Source organism: Dreissena polymorpha, chromosome 9, assembly GCF_020536995.1.
Source record: "Dreissena polymorpha isolate Duluth1 chromosome 9, UMN_Dpol_1.0, whole genome shotgun sequence".
Taxonomy (NCBI): domain Eukaryota; kingdom Metazoa; phylum Mollusca; class Bivalvia; order Myida; family Dreissenidae; genus Dreissena; species Dreissena polymorpha.
The window spans coordinates 14057115-14080076 of record NC_068363.1 but is presented as its reverse complement, the minus strand read 5'-3'; the positions used below and the strand labels follow the sequence as shown (position 1 = coordinate 14080076).

The 22962-nt window shown below is 36.9% G+C and overlaps 2 protein-coding genes across 12 annotated transcripts in view; one reads left to right on the top strand and one right to left on the bottom strand.

Moving 5' to 3' along the window:
- Positions 1 to 22962, bottom strand: part of LOC127844170 (uncharacterized) — a 295187-nt gene that overhangs the window by 62592 nt on the left and 209633 nt on the right. The window lies entirely within an intron of this gene.
- Positions 1 to 22962, top strand: part of LOC127844162 (uncharacterized) — a 76361-nt gene that overhangs the window by 45026 nt on the left and 8373 nt on the right. For 4 of the 7 annotated variants that reach the window (XM_052374188.1, XM_052374189.1, XM_052374190.1 and 1 more), the window contains exons 7-9: positions 1132 to 1201; positions 10417 to 10548; positions 13192 to 13253. In XM_052374188.1, the coding sequence (XP_052230148.1) occupies positions 1132 to 1201; positions 10417 to 10548; positions 13192 to 13253 (264 nt within the window). Of the gene's footprint in view, positions 1 to 1131; positions 1202 to 10416; positions 10549 to 13191; positions 13254 to 20643; positions 22425 to 22962 lie in introns of those variants that run through there. The other 3 variants (XM_052374193.1, XM_052374194.1, XM_052374192.1) reach the window with 3 other exon arrangements.

Below are 22962 nucleotides of genomic sequence, written 5' to 3'. Positions count from 1 at the left end.
TGTCTAGGGCAAGTTTGAATATGGGTCATGCCGGGTCAAAAACAAGGTCACGGGGTCACTTAGTGCGTTTTAAACATCACAATGTTGTCCGCTCTCTAATTCAAGTAGTTTTCATCCAATCTTCACCAAACTTGGTCAGAAGTTGTATCTAGATGATGTCTAGGTCAAGTTTGAATATGGGTCATGCCTGGTCAAAAACTAGGTCACGGGGTCACTTAGTGCGTTTTAAACCTCACTATGTTGTCTGCTCTCTAATTCAAGTAGTTTTCATCCAATCCTCACCAAACTTGGTCACAAGTTTTATCTAAATGATCTCTAGGACAAGTTTGAACATGGGCCATTCCGGGCCTAAAACTAGATCACGGGGTCACTGAGTGCGTTTTTTAACATTCAGCATGGTGTCCGCTCTCTAATTCAAGTAGTTTACATCCGATCTTCACCAAACTTGGTCAGAAGTTTTATGGAGATGATCTTAAGGCCAAGTTAGAACATGGGCCTTTCTGGGTCAAAAACTGGGTCAAGGGGTCACTTAGTGCATTTTAAAAATTGAGCATGGTGTCCGCTGTTTTTTGTGAAGACGACATGCAAAATATTATGTGTCAATGCGGCATGTGGGGGTATTCGTCACGTCTGTGACAAAGCTCTAGTTATAATTGTTCTTTTAAAATTTATTCACTAACTAATCATTTTTAAAAGATTTTTATGCTCCCCCTAAAATTATTTTGGGGGGAGCATATAGTTGCCGTTTCCTCTGTCCATGCGTGTGTCTGTGCGTCTGTCCATCTGTGCACAATTTTTGTCTGGGCTATTTCTCAGCAACTAATGACCGGAATTATTTTGTCCAAAGTTATTCCCCTCAAGACGTTTCCTTTTATCTGAATATAAAGTGTAATATTGTGACAAAAAAAACTTTGGGGAGCATCACCCGTCTCCGACAGTTTCTTGTTATTTTATGATGCGCATTGACTCGGCGTCAAATCGTGGCTTGCCTCGGTGGACAGATGCGAATGACGCGGCTTCAACTGCCGACTCGGCATCGACTCGTTGCGCTTTGACGCCGCGGATCGCGAAAATATGTTTGTTCTGCATTGTCTGTACTGTATACCCATTTAATCATAGTTTTTTTTTCAGGACCCAAATGTAGAAATGTCAGATCATGAGGTGTCTAGCAAGCCAAACATAAGACGATTGTTGGAACAGCGTAAGAATACAATCTTGCTTTTAAAATATGCTACTGAAATATTGCCTGTCTATGTTTAAGTATTATGTACATATAAACTTTTTTCTCTCATATTCTCCCATGTAATCAAACGTACAATTCAAATTGTGTCTAATAGGATCTGAATTGCATTAAAAAAAATTTTACTTGTCCTGAATCTGCACTATAATTATCCCGCAGCACAGGCGGAGGGATATAGAATTGGGCTTGTCCGTCTGTCAGTCCATCAATCTGTCAGTCCGTCAGTCTGTCACAAAACTGTTTAGAGCTGTATTTCAGGAATTATATAAGATATTAACATGAAACTTCATAGGTGTATTGATATCAATGCCCATACACTGTCTTTAATAAGAGTTATTGCCCTTTTTAGCTCACCTGAGCACAATTAATGTGCTCATGGTGAGCTTTTATGACCGCCTTTTGTCAATTGTGCCACGTGCGCCGTCAACATTTGTCTTGTTATCCCCGCCGAAAAATTTTCGGAGGGGATATAGTAATTGGTCCTGTCTGTCTGTCCGTCCGTCTGTCCGTCCGGCTGAAACTTTGTCCGGAGCATAACTCCTAATCTATTCAATGGATTTACTTTAAACTTAGAATATAAACAGATGGCAACTAGGAGAAGTGCAGTGACCAAGAACCATAACTCTATCTACCTTAGTTTTTGAATTATCTCCCCTTTTATATGATTTTAAAGTACATTTTTGTCCGGAGCATAACTCTAAATCTACTGAAGGGATTTACTTGAAACTTGAAATATACACAGTTGGCAACTAGGAGAAGTGCAGTGACCAAGAACCACAACTCTATCTACCTTAGTTTTTGATTTATCTCCCCTTTTATATGATTTAATGTAAATTTTTGTCCGGAGCATAACTCTACATCTACTGAAGGGATTTACTTGAAACTTAAAATATTAACAGATGGCAAGTAGGAGAAGTGCAGTGACCAAGAACCACAACTCTATCTACCTTAGTTTTTGAATTATCTCCCCTTTTATATAATTTTAAAGTACATTTTTGTCTGGAGCATTACTCTAAATCTACTGAAGGGATTTACTTGAAACTTGAAATATAAACAGATGGCAACTAGGAGAAGTGCAGAGACCAAGAACCATAACTCTATCTACCTTAGATTTTGAATTATCTCCCCTTTTATATAATTTTAAAGTAATTTTTTGTCCGGAGCATAACTCTAAATCTACTGAAGGGATTTACTTGAAACTTGAAATATAAACAGATGGCAAGTAGGAAAAGTGCAGTGACTAAGAACCATAACTCTATCTACCTTAGTTTTTGAAGTATCTCCCCTTTTATACAACTTTAAAGTAAATTTTGTCCTGAGCATAACTCTAAATGTACTAAAGGGATTTACTTGAAACTTGAAATATAAACATATGGCAACTAGGAGAAGTGCAGTGACCAAGAACCATAACTCTATCTACCTTAGTTTTTGAATTATCTCCCCTTTTATATAATTTTAAAGTAAATTTTTGTCCGGAGCATAACTCTAAATCTACTGAAGGGATTTACTTGAAACTTCAAACTTAAACAGATGGCAAGTAGGAGAAGTGCAGTGACTAAGAACCATAACTCTATCTACCTGAGTGTTTGAATTATATCCCTTTATTTAATTTCAAAGTAAATGTTTGTCCGGAGCATAATGAATTATCTTCCTTTATTTGTTTTTACAAATATTATTCTACTCTCTAAAACAAATATTGTCATACAAGCAAACACATTTCGGCGGGGATTTGGCACTAGTGTGACAAGCTCTTGTTAACATACTAGATGTCACATTTATTGTCCAATCTTCATAAAATTTGGTGAGAAGATTTGTGCCAATGATATCTTGTACGAGTTCGAAAATGGTTCCAGTTGGTTGAAAAACATGGCCACCAGGGAGTGGGGCATTATTCCAAGTATGGCTATAGTAAAACCTTGTTAACGCTCTAGAGGCAACATTTATTGCCTGATGATCATGAAACTTGGTCAGAAGATTTGTCCCAATAATATCTCGGACGAGTTTGAAAATGGTTACGTATGCTTGAAAAACATGGCCGCCAAGGGACGGGGAATCTTTCCTTATATGGCTTTATACGGCTATAGTAAAACCTTGTTAACACTCTAGAGGCCACATTTATTGTCCAATCTTCATGAAACTTGGTCAGAAGATTTTTCCTAATGATGTATTGGACAAGTGTCAAAATGGTTCTGGTCTGTTGGAAAACAAGGCCGCCAGGGGGCGGGGAATTTATCCTTATATGGCTTTTTATGGCTATAGTGAACCCTTGTTAACACTCTAGAGGCCACATTAATTGTCCGATCTTCATGAAACTTGGTCAGAAGATTTATCCCAATCATATCTTTGACAAGTTTAAAAATGGTTCCAGTTGGTTAGTTTAAACCTATTTATTTTAGCTCGAGTGCATAGAAAGTAATTCCTTCTTATTTGAAATGCTCTCGAGTCAGTTTCCTAGGCCTAGAACCAGTACTTGGTGTCTATATGGGAGATCGAAAGAACGCTCCCACAGCGGGGATCGAACCCGTGACCTCCCAGTCGCTAGGCGAACACCATATCCATTACACCACGGCGACCTTGTTCCGGTTGGTTGAAAAACATGGCCACCAGGGGGGGCTTTTTCCATATATGGCTATAATAAAAACTTGTTAATACTCTAAAAGTCACATTTATTGTCCAATCTTCATGAAACTTGGTCAGAACATGATAGTAAAACCTTGTTAGCACTCTAAAAGTTACATTTATAGTTCACTTTTCATGAAACTTGGTCAGAACTTTTGTTCTAATGATATTTTAGGCTGCACGGAACAGGTCAGTTCCTTTGATGGATGGAAACGAATCCTGAAATGATATTCAAATATTCGTTTTCATTATTCGAATATATTCGAATATTCTATTTTTATTCCCCCGAAGGTTTCGGCGGCATATAGTGATCGCACTGTCCGTCACATTTTTTTGAAAAATGCAAAAAACTTCTAAGTCGCTTCAGATGTAACCTTCATATTTGGTATGCATGTGTATATGGACAAGGCCTTTCCATACACACACAAATTTATACCCCTTTGACCTTGACTTTGAACTAAGGGTCCGCGTTTAGGTTTCGAAATGTGCGTTTAGGTTACGAAAAATGCTCATAACTTCTCTCTCGCTTCAGATGTAACCTTCATATTTGGTATGCATGTGTATATGGACAAGGCCTTTCCATACGCACACAAATTTTGACCTCTTTGACCTTGACCTTGAACTTAGGGTCCGTGTTTAGGTTTCAAAATCTGCGTTTAAGTTTAGAAAAATGCTCATAACTTCTATGTCGCTTCAGATGTAACCTTCATATTTGGTATGCATGTGTATATGGACAAGGCCTTTCCATACGCACACAAATTTTGACCCCTTTCACCTTGACCTCGAACTTAGGGTCCGCATTTAGGTTTTGAAATCTGCGTTTAGGTTTCGAAAAATGCTCATAACTTCTATGTCGCTTCAGATGTAACCTTCATATTTGGTATGCATGTGTATATGGACAAGGCCTTTTCATACACACACAAATTTTGACCGCTTTGACCTTGACCTTGAACTTAGGGTCTGCGTTAAGGTTTCAAAATCTGTGTTCAGGTTTCAAAAAATGCTCATAACTTTTATGTCGCTTCAGATGTAACCTTCATATTTGGTTTGCATGTGTATATGAACAAGGCCTTTCCATATGCACACAAATTTAACCCCTTTGACCTTGATCTTGAACTTAGGGTCCACATTTAGGTTTCGAAATCTGCATTTAGGTTACGAAAAATGCTTATAACTTCAATGTCGCTTCAGATATAACCTTCTTATTTGGTATGCATTTATATATGGAAAAGGCCTTTCTAGACACACACATTTCTTGAACCCTGTGGCCATGACCTTGAAGTTAGGGTCGGCATTTAGGTTTCGAAAGTTTGTTCTGTTATTTAGCTGTCTTACATAACTATCAAAGTGTTTTTCGAGGGCATATGTCATCCTATGGAGACAGCTCTTGTTATTAAAATGTCCGAACTTGTGACCGTCCGGAGTAAAGTACTATTCCTGATTGCAACAAATACCACTATAAATCGTATCTTATATGCAGCTTTGAAAAACTGTATAGATTAATAATTTTTAGCTCACCTGAGCACAACGTGCTCATGTTGAGCTTTTGTGATCGCTTTTTGTCCGTGGTGCGTCGTGCGCCGTCAACATTTGCCTTGTTAACTCTCTAGAGGCCACATTTATTGTCCAATCGTCATGAAATTTGGTCAGAATTGGTCTCAATGCTATCTTGGATGAGTTCAAAAATGGTAACCTTTGCTTGAAAAACATGGCTGCCAAGGGGCTGGGCATTTTTCCTTATATGGCTATATATGGCTATAGTAAAATCTTGTTAACACTCTAGAGGCCATATTTATTGTCCAATCTTCATGAAACTTGGTTAGAAGATTTATCCCAATAATATCTTGGCCGAGTTCGAAAATGATGCGAGTTGGTTGAAAAACATGACCGCCAGGTTGCGGGGCATTTTTCCTGATATGGCTATAGTAAAACCTTGTAAACACTCTAGAGGCCACATTTATTTTCTGATCTTCATGAAACTTGGTCAGAAGATTTTTCCCAATGATATCTTGGATGAATGTAAAAATGGTAACCTTTGCTTGAAAAACATGGGTGCCAAGGGGCGGGGCATTTTTTCTTATATGGCAATATATGGCTATAGTAAAATCTTGTAAACACTCTAGAGGCCACATTTATTGTCCAATCTTCATGAAACTTGGTCAAAAGATTCATCCTCATAATATCTCGGACAAGTTCAAAAATGATGCCCCTTGGTTAAAAAATATGGCTGCCAGGGGCGAGGCATTTTTCCTTATATGGCTATAGTAAAACCTTGATAACACTCTAGAGGCCACATTTATTTCCAATCTTCATGAAATATGGTCAGAAGATTTGTCTTATTGATATCTTGGATGAGTTTGAAAATGGTTACGTTTGCTTGAAAAACATGGCTGCCACGCAGGGCATTTTTTCTTATATGGCTATATATGGCTATAGTAAAATCTTGTTAACACCCTAGAGGCCACATTTTTTGTCCGATCTTCATGAAACCCGGTCAGAATATTTATCCCAATAATATCTTGGACGAGTTAAAAAATGATGCCGGTTGGTTGAAAAACATTGCCACAATCAGGGCGGGGCATTTTTCATTATATGGCTATAGTAAAACCTTGTTAACACTCTAGAGGTCACATTTATTTTCCGATCATCATGAAACTTGGTCAGAAGATTTGTCCCAATGATATCTTGGATGATTTTGAAAATGGTTTTGGTTGCTTTAAAAACATGGCCACCAGGGGCGGGGCATTTTTCCTTATATGGCTATATATGGCTTTAGTAAAACCTTGTTAACACTCTAGATGCCACATTTATTGTCCAATCTTCATGAAATTTGGTCAGAAGATTGGTCTCAATGATATCTTGGATGAGTTTCGAAAATAATTATGTTTGCTTAAAAACATGGCTTCCAAGGGGCGGGGCATTTTCCTTATATGGCTATAGTAAAATCTTGTAAACACTCTAGAGGCCACATTTACTGTCCAATCTTCATGAAACTTGGTCAGAAGATTCATCCCGATAATATCTTGGATGAGTTCAAAAATGATGACGGTTGGTTGAAAAACATGGCTGCCAGGGGGCGGGGCATTATTCCTTATATGGCTATAGTTAAACCTTGTTACCACTCTAGAGGCCACATTTATTTTCCAATCTTCATGAAACTTGGTCAGATTATTTGTCCCAAAAATATTTTGTTATCTCAGGTGAGCGACTTTGGGCCTTTCAGGCCCTCTTGTTAAATAAATACTGTTTATTTTTATAAGATATAAGATATTTCCGGAAAACACATGACCATAATTCTAATTTATTTTAATACATCTTATTGATTTGGATTACTTCCCATCGATAAATATTTATAGTTTTGATTTCGCTATTTTTTCTGGAATTAAGAACTACAACGATTTTATTTGTTAATATTTGAGTAATTAAATTCTGATCAGATAATCATTGATTTAATACATGGATAAAGCAATTAAAACAAATATGCCATACGTCCCGATCTCGGCGGGACAGTCCTGCCTTTGGGGTATTTGTCCCGGCGTCCTGATATAAGATACTTTGTCCCGACTTTCGTAAAACACGACGTACGTTCTATAAATTCACAATAAATTTCGCTATTTAGGGTCAGTCTGGCTAAAACTTCCCACTGCTTATCCCTTTATTGTCCCCTATTAACACCCACTTCTACTTCTCAAGTGCACCAGTGTTGTTTTTGGTACCTTATCAGCGACTTATCGGCAAATTATTCATTTTATCAGGCATTCACACCATGGTGTTTTACCTCGACTATTATATATGAAATATATATATAGTGGAGCTATCCTACTCACCCCGGCGTCGGAGTGAGCGTTAGCGTTAGCGTGAGCGTGCAAATGTTAAAGTTTTCGTACTTCCCCAAATATTTCCTATGTCCCTTGACATATCGCTTTAATATTTTGTATACTTCTTTACCAACATGACCCCAACCTATAAACAAGAGCAGACAACTGTATCAAGCATTTTGTAAGAATTATGGCCCTTTTTATGTCCCCCACTATAGTAGTGGGGGACATATTGTTTTTGCCCTGTCTGTTGGTCTGTTGGTCCGTTGGTCTGTTGGTCTGTTTGCGCCAACTTTAACATTTTGCAATAACTTTTGCTATATTGAAGATTGCAACTTCATATTTGGCATGCATGTGTATCTTATGAAGCTGCACATTTTGAGTGGTGAAAGGTCAAGGTCAAGGTCATCCTTCAAGGTCAGAGGTCAAATATATGTGGCCAAAATCACTCATTTTATGAATACTTTTGCAATATTGAAGATAGCAACTTGATATTTGGCGTGCATGTGTATCTCATGGAGCTGCACATTTTGAGTGGTGAAAGGTCAAGGTCAAGGTCATTCTTCAAGGTCAGAGGTCAAATATATGTGGCCCAAATCGCTTATTTTATAAGTACTTTTGCAATATTGAAGATAGCAACTTGATATTTGGCATGCATGTGCATCTCATGGAGCTGCACATTTTGAGTGGTGAAAGGTCAAGGTCAAGGTCATCCTTCAAGGTCAGAGGTCAAATATATGTTGCCCAAATCGCTTATTTTATGAATACTTTTGCAATATTGAAGATAGCAATTTGATATTTGGCATGCATGTGTATCTCATAGAGCTGCACATTTTGAGTGGTGAAAGGTCAAGGTCAAGGTCATCCTTCACAAGGTCAAGGTCATCCTTCAAGGTCAAACATCATATAGGGGGACATTGTGTTTCACAAACACATCTTGTTTCACTTAGAATATGCATATTATTGATAAATCTATGTTGAAGTTTGCGTACCACCTCAAATATTTTCAATGTCCCTTGACATATTGCTTTCATATTTTGAAAACTTCTTAACCAACATGACCCCAATCTATAAACAAGAGCAGACAACTGTATCAAGCATTTTGTAAGAATTATGGCCTTTTTTAGTAACTTTAGTTACATTGCAAGAACTTCTTTATTTATGATCAGATTTTATTAATATTTTGACAAAACAACACTTACCTGAATACCACAATGGATTCCACCCAAACAATACCCCATGCCCCAACCCAGAATCCTTGCCCCCCCCCCAATTTTATTTTTTATTTTTTTCCTTTTTTTTATTTTTGAAAGATCATCTTATAAATGACCACACCCCACATTATACCCCCCTCTAAACCCCTCTACCCCTCCCCCGCCCAAAAAAATTTAAATATTTTTTTGTTCCTTTTTTTTTATTTTTGAAAGATTGTCTAATAAATTATTGAATATGAACAATTTCCCCATGATGGCTTACGTTATACTGTCAAGCACTCGAATAGTCGAGCGCGCTGTCCTCTGACAGCTCTTGTTAGGATAGGGGTCGCTAATTGCTATTGATAGATGTGTCGTACTGAAATAAAAGCCAACTTGGGCCTAATAAAGTCCAAAGATACAGTGTATTATACCACCTGAGGTTAATAAACCTGTCAAAACACAGATTTTGTATATCAAACAAATTTAATGCTTATCGATACACATTGATGTTTCACATACAAAAAAATTCATTTTCAACAAATTTTCAGAAAATAGTTTGTACTAATTGCATCAATCTAAATTTAGAGTAAATTTACGATTGGTCCCTCTGATTATACCCTCCTGTTTGCCAATGATCATTTCGTTCATGGATGGCAGCTGTTATCCAAACAATGACTTATACAGGTAAGTCGTCTGCACCAAACCCAAACTACGACTGTGTAAATGTACTTATAGTGTAACCTTTTTTATAAGTATCTTTGCATAAAAATAGAATATTGGAATATGAACTTTGGATTCCAATATTTGGCCGATTGTCGAATATTTGGATATTCGGTCCCACCCCTAGTTCCTTTTTATCTCAGGTGAGCGACTTTGGGACTTTGAGGCCCTCTTGTTTTTGTTTTTTTTGTATGATGAGTTTAACCAGGGCTTTTTCTCAGATACCATGCAAAATTTCAAAATAAAACTTCATAGGTGTATTGACATTAATGTGGAGAAGTGCCATGCTTAAGAACCATAACTCTTCACTTTCTTAAATAAGAGGTATATAATTGGCCTTTGTTGTTTTTGTATGATAGAACTTTTTGATGCTTTATCTAAAAAATTATAAAACATTTCAAAATGAATCTTCATGGCTGTGTAGAAATCAATGGGAAGAAGTGCCATGCACTAGAACCATAACCCTGCACTTTCTTAACTAATAGTTACCCCTGTGTTGTTTTCGTATGATGTAACTTTTCAAGGCTATATCTCAGATACGCAACAAGATTTCATTATGAAACTTCATTGGTGTGTAGATATCAATGAGGAGAATTGCAATTCATAGAAACAATTACCCTACACTTAATTATTACCTATCAATTATTGCCCTACACTTAATGGATTATACTGTATATCAAGGGATTTGCACCAATCCATAAACAAAGTTTATTTGGTGGGGGATATCAATTCAACAAATTTGCTTGTTGAACTTTAGAATAAGTTCTTGTTTATTTGTCATAGCCAGTTGTTGTTACATGTCCGTGTGTTGTGTGTGTTGTAGCGGACTCTGAGTCGCGGCATGCACTGCACAGCATGTTCCCCGAGGCTCCAGTGACCAACACAACACTGGAGAGCCAGCAGGAGGCCATGCTGAGGCAGCAAGAGGAGCAGCGCTGGAATCTACAAGGGAAAAGTAGGTCATCAGTATGGGATAAATGATGTCACTATGGCTGCAAATGTGGTTTTAGGTTAAAGGACATAAGGTTATGATTTCTGATCTTTCTGCTGCCTATAGGCGAATTTGTGATGTCTGGATTGGCTGTAGTTATCTCTACATTGTGTAAATGCTAAAGGTGTTGTTTTAAGTGTGTTGTTTGCCATCTTTAATGTTTCTATTGCAAATTTTAGACAACATGCAAAAGTATTTAAGACATGTCATCATATAGAATTTCAAACTTAGGCTTTGTTAATATTTTAAAAGCACTATCCTTTTTCATTTATTAAAGAAAGCTTAGTAATTTTACCTTATGATATTGCCATGTACTGTGTCTTATGGGATTGCTTCAAACATGTGATTTATTTCCATGGACCATGGGCTATAGGCCCATTAGTGCCCATATTACCCGGTAACAAGACCCTGCTGCAATATAACTTCTGTAATATTCACTGCTTTTCTGCAGAAATTAGAGAGAAAGACCAGCTTGTGGTTTTAGACTGCTTGAGTGAAACTTTTTCACATAACTCTCTGTGTTTCCGATTTCCGAAGTTTTTGATATATAGGTAATTTCTATTGTTGCAGTTGTGGTCTGGTGTGGTTTTCCACACTGATTTAGAGCTGTATAATACCTAGAACGTTGTCACCCAGTACATTTATATATATATTAATTCCATAGAATGTGTAAGCTGCAAACAAATGCGCTCATGCTACTAACAAATGATCAAAGTGAAATGTTAAGTGTTTTCCATTCTTCAAACTTTATGCCTCTTTTATTTGTCATAAAGTTTGACACGAAATATGTACACAAGGTTTTAGGTTTGTCTAGATGTATAAATATAGGAGTATTAATTTACCTAAATTATATAAAATGCATGTTTTTATGTTTTTTAGCTCACCTGAGCACAACGTGCTCATGGTGAGCTTTTGTGATCGCCTTTTGTCCGTCGTGCGTTGTGCGTTGTGAATTTTCGGCATCAACATTAACCTTGTTAACTCTCTAGAGGGCACATTTATTGTCCAATCTTCATGAAATTTGGTCAGAAGATTGGTCTCAATGATATCTTGGATGAGTTCGAAAATGGTCACATTTGCTTGAAAAACATGGCTGCCAAGGGGCGGGGCATTTTTCCTTATATGGCTATGTAGGGCTATAGTAAAATCTTGTTAACACTCTAGAGGCCACATTTATTATCTGATCTTCATGAAACTTGGTCAGATGATTTATCCCAATAATATTTTGGATGAGTTCAAAAATGATGCTGGTTGGTTGTAAAACATGGCCGCCAGGGGTGGGGCATTTTCCTTATATGGCTATAGTAAAACCTTGTGAACACTCTAGAGTCCACATTTATTTTCTGATCTTCATGAAACTTGCTCAGAAGATTTGTCCCAATGATATCTTGGATGAGTTCAAAAATGGTAACCTTTGCTTGAAACACATGGCTGCCAAGGAGCGAGGCATTTTTCCATATATGGCTATATAGGGCTATAGTAAAATATTGTTAACACTCTAGAGGCCACATTTATTGTCCAATCTTCATGAAACTTAGTCAGAAGATTCATCCTAATAATATCTTGGACTAGTTCGAAAATGATGCTGGTTGGTTGAAAAACATGGCCGCCAGGGGGCGGGGAATTTTTCCTTATATGGCTATAATAAAACCTTGTTAACACTCTAGAGGCCACATTTATTGTCCAATCTTCATGAAATTTGGTCACAAAGGTTTGTCTTAATGATATTTTGATGAGTTCGATAATGGTTACATTTGATTGAAAAACATGGCTGTCAAGGGGCGGGTCATTTTTCCTTATATGGCTATATATGGGTTTAGTTAAATCTTTTTAACACTCTAGAGGCCACATTTATAGTCCGATCTTCATGAAACTCGGTCAAAAGATTCATCCCATTAATATCTTGGACGAGTTCAAAAACGATACCGGTTGGTTTAAAAACATGGCAACCACAGGGGCGGGGCATTTTTCCTTATATGGCTATAGTAAAACCTTGTTAACACTCTAGAGGTCACATTTATTTTCCGATCATCATGAAACTTGGTCAGAAGATTTGTCCCAATAATATCTTGTTATCTCAGGTGAGCGACTTTGGGCCTTTCAGGCCCTTTTGTTTGTGATAAACCATATACCTGGTGCACTTTTTTTTCTTTTAACTGGGCTTTAATTTGCTTCTTCCTTTTATGCCTAGTATTAATAGAAACAGAATGCAATTTAGTGAAAGCGGACACTTTAACAAGTGATACGTAATGCATGCACTGTCTATGCAAACATGACCAAACCTTAAGACATATTGTAGTTACCTTGATGAATTTTGAATGTATTTTGTTATCAAGTCCAGCATTATTCATACATATTAATGTACAATAATTCAGACTGTAATTAGCTTGAAAAGTTATAAATGAATTTTTTCATCAATGCCAATACTTTTATTAATAGTTTTTCATATTTTCAATATTTGTGGACATTTTATTAATCCTTAATTTCAGAAATCATAAGTGTCAATTTTTATCCCACACCAAAGGTGCAGGGATATAGAATTAAATATACAATTTACTTTTATTTTTGCTGAAGACAATTTAAATGCATTTTCCCTGTTTTGAACAGATGTGTCCAGAAGTAGTAGTGCAGATTCATTCCTCCAGAATCAGAAATATGGTCAGTTAAAGGTAAGATACTTTGTTGAAAAATGATTAGTATTATGATGAATATTTATGCCCCCCTTCGAAGAAGAGGGGGTATATTGTTTTGCACATGTCGGTCCGTCCGTCCGTCCGTTCGTCGGTCCGTCCACTGAATGGTTTCCGGATGATAACTCAAGAACGGTTACGCCTAGAATCATGAAACTTCATAGGTACATTGATCATGACTCGCAGATGACCCCTATTGATTTTCAGGTCACTAGGTCAAAGGTCAAGGTCACGGTGACTCGAACCAGTAAAATGGTTTCCGGATTATAACTCAAGAACGCTTACGCCTAGGATCATGAAACTTTATAGGTACATTGATCATGACTCGCAGATGACCCCTATTGATTTTCAGGTCACTAGGTCAAAGGTCACGGTCATGGTGACTCTACACGGAAAAATGGTTTCCGGATGATAACTCAAGAACGCTTACGCCTAGGATCATGAAACTTCATAGGTACATTGATCATGACGCGCAGATGACCCCTATTGATTTTCAGGTCACTAGGTCAAAGGTCAAGGTCACAGTGACTCAAACCAGTAAAATGGTTTCCGGATTATAACTCAAGAACACTTATGCCTAGGATCATGAAACTTTATAGGTACATTGATCATGACTCGCAGATGACCCCTATTGATTTTCAGGTCAAAGGTCAAGGTCACGGTGACTCGACACAGAAAAATGGTTTACGGATGATAACTCAAGAACGCTTACGCCTAGGATCATGAAACTTCATAGGTACATTGATCATGACTTGCAGATGACCCCTATTGATTTTCAGTCACTAAGTCAAAGGTCAATGTCACGGTGACTCGACACAGTAAAATGGTTTCCGGATGATAACTCAAGAACGCTTAAACCTATGATCATGAAACTTTATAGGTACATTGATCATGACTCGCAGATGACCCCTATTGATTTTCAGGTCACTAGGTCAAAGGTTAAGGTCACAGTGACAAAAAACGTATTCACACAATGGCTGCCACTACAAATGACAGCCCATACGGGGGGCATGCATGTTTTACAAACAGCCCTTGTATATTAATGAATTGTCATTTTGGTATTATATCAGGGATGAGAATCTTCTTCAAACTCACAGATTTCCATGATTTTGAAGCTCCAATGGTGATTTTTGACATTGAGTTAAATTCGAGGGGCATTTTGAAGGTGGGGGTAGGGCACTATTTTTCTGAGTTCCGCAAGGCATGCTCTGAAATATTTGCACATAATTGTACACTACTATACAGGTGCCAAGGTTACACAAAATCAAGCAGACTGGTTTTGCTTGCTGTAATCATTTAGCATAAGCATGAAATATTAATTGACATTTATCCTGACACGTTTGGAATTAGTTGCCTGCATGAAGCCTGGTAAACAATTAACAAATGGCGTGAAAAATCAGTCAAAAAAGTTTAATTCAAAATGTAATACTGCATTACTTGTTAACAAGAATTAGATTCAGTGGTAAAACAAGTTTTATTGGCTTGGATTGGGTATAAAGTTAACTTCAAGGATGAAAACGGGAAAGGAAATTCATTATTGGAAAGTTTACATAACTTGAAAAGCTTTATGCTCAGTATTTCAAATTCCATAATTTACTAAATTACAGTGTTATGAATGAGGCATTTCCAACAAAAAATTGCAGTGCTAAAAAAGTGCTCAAAGTATAAAAAAAGAACTCATGCTTGAAATGCCAGAACAGACCCTACAATGCCAGAATTCACATATTAATGAAGAAATTTCAGCAATGCACAAAGGCCTTATGATTAACATGATAGTGATAGCTAGATGGTCAAATGATGAGGTAAATATGTTTTCTTGAAGAAAGTATTTCAGGCTTGGTACCATAAGGACCTAGATCTACAGGGGTGAAAGTTTTCTTGGTTAAACCGGAATTCCGTTTTTTTTATCGCCGCCAAGGCCGTTTTTTTCAACTTGCGTAAATCCATTGAGAAAATTTTAGCGGGGCAGCTGGCAGCCAGTTCAAGTAACTCAATAAAAACCGCCTGCAGTGTATTCTTATAAACCAGATGTGCGGTTTGTGCTTGAAGTCTCCTTCGATTCTATACTGCCATAATTAGAATTACCATAAAGCTATAAATAGAAATTCCTCATATCTTTTGTTCACCCTTTGTCCCCACAAAATATTCGCAATGCGCATGGAAAGCGTGTGTGTATTGATTTTTGGAGAAAAACTTTGTAGAGCAAAGAACATTGAGATCTGTTGATTTGGGTTCAAAGTTTTGTTGTTCTTTTTAACAGAATTATATCTCGAATAATTTGGAATTGACATTTCCTCTAAATTAATTTCAAATAAAACACACCGTATCTTTATCATTAAGTTCGTTTAGTTGAATTATTATTGAATCAGCTATTGTACTGTATACTGATAAAAGAAAACATTCAGACAAAACTGGATTTAGTGTTGGGCGTTAGCACGTCTACTGACCTATTGTGTATACTGCGATGTTATGACAAAATGGATGAACATGTGTGGATTTGGTCCATAATTACCGGAAATATATTGTTTTTAATGCCATTATTTTTAAAGCAATACATTCTTATAAATATAATGGAGAAAACAAGAAGATGGTCTTGTGAAGTAGCATGAGAAGCGCTATTACCTTACTAAAAATGGTTTCTAATTGGCTTAATTGCAGGAGATTCGGGGGGCCCCCAATGCCCACCATCAGGGCTTTGCCCTGCACCCATCAGGTGGCCCTGGCGGCCCCCAGGACCCCCAGCACAATTATCCGGATTTCATACATTTTCAACTTAAACTCATGGATCCAAAATTAATACTTTACAAAGGCTATTTATACTGTAAATATAAAGAAGGGGTACAGCTGTCTTAAATTGCTTCATTTCATACATGTTCCGAAATTTATGGACAAAAATACCATAATTATTTTCTGTGTGTGATATATTTTGAATGCATTGAGATTTTTTTGAAATACTTACATGCCATTAGCTATTTGGAATGCATTAATATTTTCATGCCCCCGGTAGGGTGGCATATAGCATTTGAAATGTCCGTCGGTCCGTCAGAAAACTTTGAAATTTTGCCATACCTTTTGCAATATTGAATTAGCAACTTGATATATTTGGCATGCATGTGTATCTCGTTGAGCTGCACAAATTGAGTGGTGAAAGGTCAAGTTCAAGGTCATCCTTCAAGGTCAAAGGTAAAAAAAACAAATCCAAGGGAAGTAACAAGCTTTAAAGGGAGATAATTTCTATTTATCATTTGACAGGTACAGATCATTTTTACAAGGGAAGTAATATTTTTTAAAGGGATATAATCAAAAACAAAAATAAATAAATCAAAGCGGCGCAGTAGGGGGCATTGTGTTTCTGACAAACACATCTCTTGTTTTGAAATGCTTTGATCCCTGTAGCTTCTTTAAAGTGAAGCCAGTCACACGTCTTTTAAACGGGCGAATTTTCAGAGATTTTCAATAACTCTTCTGCATGATTATATTTAGCCCTCCTTAACATGAAGTACTTTTTGAGCTAGGGATATAGAAACACCGTCCGTCCATTTTTACTCATCTGAGCACATATCGCAGCTGAGTTCAAAACTGAGTCATGTAAGGTCAAAAACAAGATCACTGCATGTTGGAATACAACTGTCCTGATTGGACTCTTATTTCATCAAATCTTTAAATAGAAACATGTGTCGAAATTCATTTGATACTTTTGAAAAATTGCTAATGTTTGTGTTTATGACATTCTTGAGCACTCTTATCGTCAATATTTACCAGAATTTTCTTTTAAAATGGAAATCGGGCAAATATGGGATTATCGAGTAATGGATAAAGATGGGAGAAGTTGCAGTATGCGATTGAGACAGTTGACACGTATGTATCGGGCAATTGAGAGACTGGATTATACGAATCTGTGTGGAAAGGGGTTTAGAAAAATATTACTCGAAATCTCACTCAAATTAATTAACACAATCGCTTATTAGATCGTCATGGCTTCAAACTGTTAATTGCATAAACTAACACCCAATTATCACTCCTCCAGGTGCGGGATCCTACAGCTAGGTGCAAACAAGGTTTTCTTTTATAAGCAGCGTTTAAGGTATTAGCGCTCTTATGGGCATTTTGATTGTCTCTTCTTTCTTGGCATATTTCTTAGTGTTGTGATATTCTGCATTGATAATTAAAGTTTAAATACAATTCACTGTACAATAATTTATTATTTTGACATTTTAAGTTGTCAAAACCCCAAAAAACAATATTCCATTTTTTCTGAACCATGTATTGACAAGTTTCACCCTCATTAGTCTAAATATTGAACAAACAACACTTTTTATGCCCCCGAAGGAGGGCATATAGTGATCACACTGTCCGTCTGTCTGTCCGTCACTTTTTGCGTTTAGGTTTCGAAAAAATGCTCATAACATCTATGTCGCTTCAGATGTAACCTTCATAATTGGTATGCATGTGTATATGAACAATGCCTTTCCATATGCACACAAATTTTGACCCATTTGACCTTGACCTTGAACTTAGGGACCGCGTTTAGGTTTCGAAATCTGCATTTAGGTTTCGAAAAATGCTCATAACTTCTATCAAAGCGTTTTTCGGAGGCATATGTCATCCTATGGAGACAGCTCTTGTTTTAGTATGTATTTATAGATAAATGCATAACATATACAAATATGATATTGCATAACATGTGAAAAAAGGAATAACGAAAATATAAACAAACAAGTGATGTCATCATTCTTCGGAAAACAAGAAAAAATACAATCTCTAGTCACAAGTCTTTTTTTTTTTAATAAATTGTCAAAAAAATAGCAAAAGGAAATTACAATCTTAAAACATAGAAATCATGTACATCATGCTTCAAGTTCCTGCTTTACACAAGGGTACCCCCTTTGCCTATAAACGCCATACTGAATTTGAGATTTTTTACATGTGAGCATAGAGATGAGTTCAAATGTTCAAAAATAGATATAAAAAAATGAGGAAAAGCTTATAATAAACTCATAAACTAACATACATACACCTCATATTATTTTTGAAATGGAACCTACTCAGTGCAGTAAGATTTTCTAACCTAGTTTGAAATTGCAAATGAAACGCGTTCTTCTATATCAATTTTCTTGGTTGAATTTGAGTTTATGAACTGTCATGTCTCATTTTCCTACTGCACAGGCATATCACTGAAAAGATAACACCATTGTTCCTTTGAAGTTGATGTTTGCCTAGTAGTTATATTCACTCAGGTAGGTTCATAAGGCCTTCAATAAGTTTCAGTCAAAGGAAATTATGCAAAATAATAAATTGTAATTGCAATAATTGTAACCATTTTGATTTATTAACAGAAAAATATTCGGTCTTATCTTATTTATTTGGCTTCAATAAGCCTTCTCAGAGTTGTTACTATAAATTGAAAACATTTTCTTCATGTTACTAAAGAAAACAATTATATACTGACATCAACAACACAAGAACTTGCATAGGAGTAAGAACTGACGTTAGTGTTTCATGGGGATTGTGACATAATCCATTATGATGTGTCATCGTTTTTATTTATTCAGACATTCGTGACATAGCATGTCATTACTTGTATTTTATATGATGCGCACTTTCAAACTGGATTAATAAGTAAGTGTAAACACCACATATCATATATACATTCTTCATCCAAATGTTAATACCAAATACATGTATTATCCCTTCCGGATATGAAACGGACTATTAACGTTACATTTTATTTATTACTTAAAACATTGGTTCTACATTAACAATCACATGAATCAGTGAAATACCTACTTCATTTTTATCTAATAAGTCTGTCTAGCAACTTCTGCTGAGGAGATAGTTGACACTTGTTGAATGGTCCTACCCGCACATATTTCTATATTCTTTAAGTTCAAGTTACTTATCATTGGAACATTCAGTGTTGGTAAAAAGTAATTAACTCTTCCTGGACCACCAATGTTGTCAATCATTGCTGAAAAGATGATACATATGCAAAAATTTTTATTTTGATAACCAAAATACATAATTTATGAGATCACAAAAGTAGCAGTCATTGGCATATCATTTCAGAATAGTATTTGGGACATAATATACTTTTGTTTGTTAGAGGAAAACATCATTACTTGGTCATACATTTCAAACATGCTGTCGTTGATTTCCATGCATTAACAACGAAGAAGAAGGGGTATATTGTTTTGCTGTCTGTGTGTCGGTAGACCTGTCGGTAGACCAGTCTGAATGTCTGTAGACCTGTCGGTAGACCAGTCTGAATGTCGGCAGACCAGTCTGAATTTCGGTAAACCAGTTCGTTTCCGATCAATAACTCGTCAACGAATGGACTGATTGGCTGGATACTTTACATGTGCATTGGCCTTGGACAGTAGATGACCCCTATTGAAATTGGGGTCACTAGGTCAAATGTCAAGGTCACTATAACACTTAGTGTGAAAATAGTTTCCGATCAATAACTCGTCAACGAATTGACCGATTGGCTTGATACATCACATGTGCATTGGCCTTGGACAGTAGATGACCCCTATTGAAATTGGGTAACTAGGTCAAAGGTCAAGGTCACTATCACACTAAGGCCGGTTTTCCATGCATCCGTTTTCGCTCTCCGTGTCTGGGTTCTATGTCCGCGTTTCGTATACGGACACGGAGTATCTATTCCATGCATCAGCTTATTATTTTAGCCTTTCCATGGGTGGTGGTACTTGAACTTAGATGTCGTTATTAGTAGAGCACACATTTTTATGATGACTGCTGCGGCAGTACTGCATGTAAGTAGACGGTAACGCAGACATAGGTACTGTACATGTGCCATCATAAGAAACCGTCAAACAATTAGCATAATTATATTGATAAACATTACAGATTTATTCGTATTAGACAAACTTCAAAACTTATATGTGAACTGGCATAGACAAAAAAAGAACATAAATAGCGACTTCTTTTAGCGTTATATAATGTTTGAAATATATACTGTGTCTTTTGAAAAGCGATTATAGAGTGTACAATATGCAGACGATATATATTCGCATATTACTATTCTCACTTACTTGAAACGCCATCAATTGACATTTCTTTGGCTATGCTTTTACAGATGTTTGATGGAATGTCTTTGTATTCTTTCATATGTTGGTTGTATAATTCAGGGTGATCCCTTACTAAATTTATTATTTTTTCACTATTATCTATGCTTGAAAGTCTACCTTTCATGTTGACTGCCGTCCCTGTACTGCGTCCACGTCCGTGAAAAATCGCTCACCGAGCGATTTTTCACGGACGCAATACGCGGACGAAAAATGCGGACGCAGAACGCGGATACATGAAATAGCTCCAACAGATTTAAACCAATTTGTTTTTTTTGCGGACACAGAACGCGGACGCGGAGACATGGAATACCGGCCTTAGTGTGAAAATAGTTTCCAATCAATAACTTATCAACCAATTGCTTGATTGGCTTGATACTTCACATGTGCATTTGCATTGGACAGTAGATGACCCCTATTGAAATTGGGGTCACTAGGTCAAAGGTCAAGGTCACTGATACACATAAAGAATTCAATCGTTTCTCCATCAATAACTCGTCAATTGATTCACCGATTGGCTTGATACTTCCCATTTGCATTGGACCTGGACAGTAGATGACCCCTATTGAAATTGGGGTCACTAGGTCAAAGGTCAAGGGAACTGTTACACACTTAGTGTGAAATCGTTTCCCATCAATAACTCGTCAACTGATTCACTGATTGGCTTGATACTTCACATTTGCATTGTCCTTGGACAGTTGATGAACCCTATTGAAATTGGGGTCACTAGGTCAAAGGTCAAGGTCACTGTTTCACACTTAGTGTGAAATCGTTTCAGATCAATAACTCGTCAACTGATTCACCTTTTGGCTTGATACTTCTCATGTGCATTGGCCTTTGACAGTAGATGACCCCTATTGGAATTGGGGTCACTAGGTAAAAGGTCATGGTCACTGGCACAGTAAGTGGGAAAAGCGTTTCTGATCAATAACTCCTCAACAAATTGACCGTTAGGCTTGATACTTCCCATGCCCATTGGCCTTGGATAGTAGATGAACCCTATCGATTTTGGGGTCACTAGGTCAAAGGTCAAGGTTACTGTCACAACAAGTATGAAAATTGTTTCCAATCAATAACTCATCAACGCATTGACTGATTGGCTTGATACTTCACACGCACATTGGCCTAGGACAGTAAATGACCCCTATTGAAATTGGGGTCACTAGTACAAAGCCCTGTTTGGAGGGGCATATGTCTCTGACCGCGGAACACTTATTATGCCCCCCTTCGAAGAAGAGGGGGTATATTGCTTTGCTCATGTCGGTCTGTCGGTCGGTCTGTCGGTCGGTCGGTCTGTCGGTCCGTCCACCAGGTGGTTGTCAGACGATAACTCAAGAACGCTTGGGCCTAGGATCATGAAACTTCATAGGTACATTGATCATGACTCGCAGATATCCCCTATTGATTTTGAGGTAACTAGGTCAAAGGTCAAGGTCACGGTGACCCGAAATAGTAAAATGGTTTCCGGATGATAACTCAAGAACGCATACGCCTAGGATCATGAAACTTCATGGGTAGATTGATCATGACTTGAAGATGACCCCTATTGATTTTGAGGTCACTAGGACAAAGGTCAAGGTCACAGTGACCCGAAATAGTAAAATGGTTTTCGGATGATAACTCAAGAACGCATACGCCTAGGATCATGAAACTTCATAGGTAGATTGATCATGACTTGCAGATGACCCCTATTGATTTTGAGGTCACAAGGTCAAAGGTCAAGGTCACGGTGACCCGAAATAGTAAAATGATTTTCGGATGATAACTCAAGAACGCTTTTGCCTAGGATCATGACACTTCATAGGTACATTGATCGTGACCCGCAGATGACCCCTATTGATTTTCAGGTCACTAGGTCAAAGGTCAAGGTCACAGTGACAAAAATCGTATTCACACAATGGCTGCCACTACAACAGACAGCCCATATGGGGGGCATGCATGTTTTACACACAGCCCTTGTTTATAATCTTATTTTCTAAAACTGCAAGGGCCAACATTGTATGGTGGTTTGTTCAAATTTTACAATAAATGACATGAATTTGTATAACTTTATCACTCATAACAACCAGAAATGTTGTATATATATATATATGTATATATATATATATAGGTACCTGTGGTTTTGTTTAAACATGTTTGCACTTAAATTTAACAAAATAAGTAAATTTTTTGAGTTAAATCTTGGGATTACCTTTATTTTGATTCTACCTGCTCGTAGTTTTATGTGGATGAAATTCTAAATATTAATATATAATACAGTATTGGTATTAAAGATTATATCTTTAAATGACACCTTTTACCTTACTGTAATGATGGTCTTTTCAACCAGTCTGATTGCAAACTATTGCAAATCAACTGGTGTATGAGCTTTTCCTTTTAGTTCATCTGAGCACATATTTGGTCAAATTTGGGGCCAAAATTCAGCCCAAATCCCAATCTCAACAAGTATACTTTTTTTCCAAATGATTGCCTATAATTTCCAATTGAAGCTTTTCAAAAAGAATTTATTTTTTAAGAGTAAATTCATTCCCCTTTCCAGTTCTTATGTTTAACCTAAGTAAATATAATATTCAAACATGTTTATTTGAAGTATTTGTTTG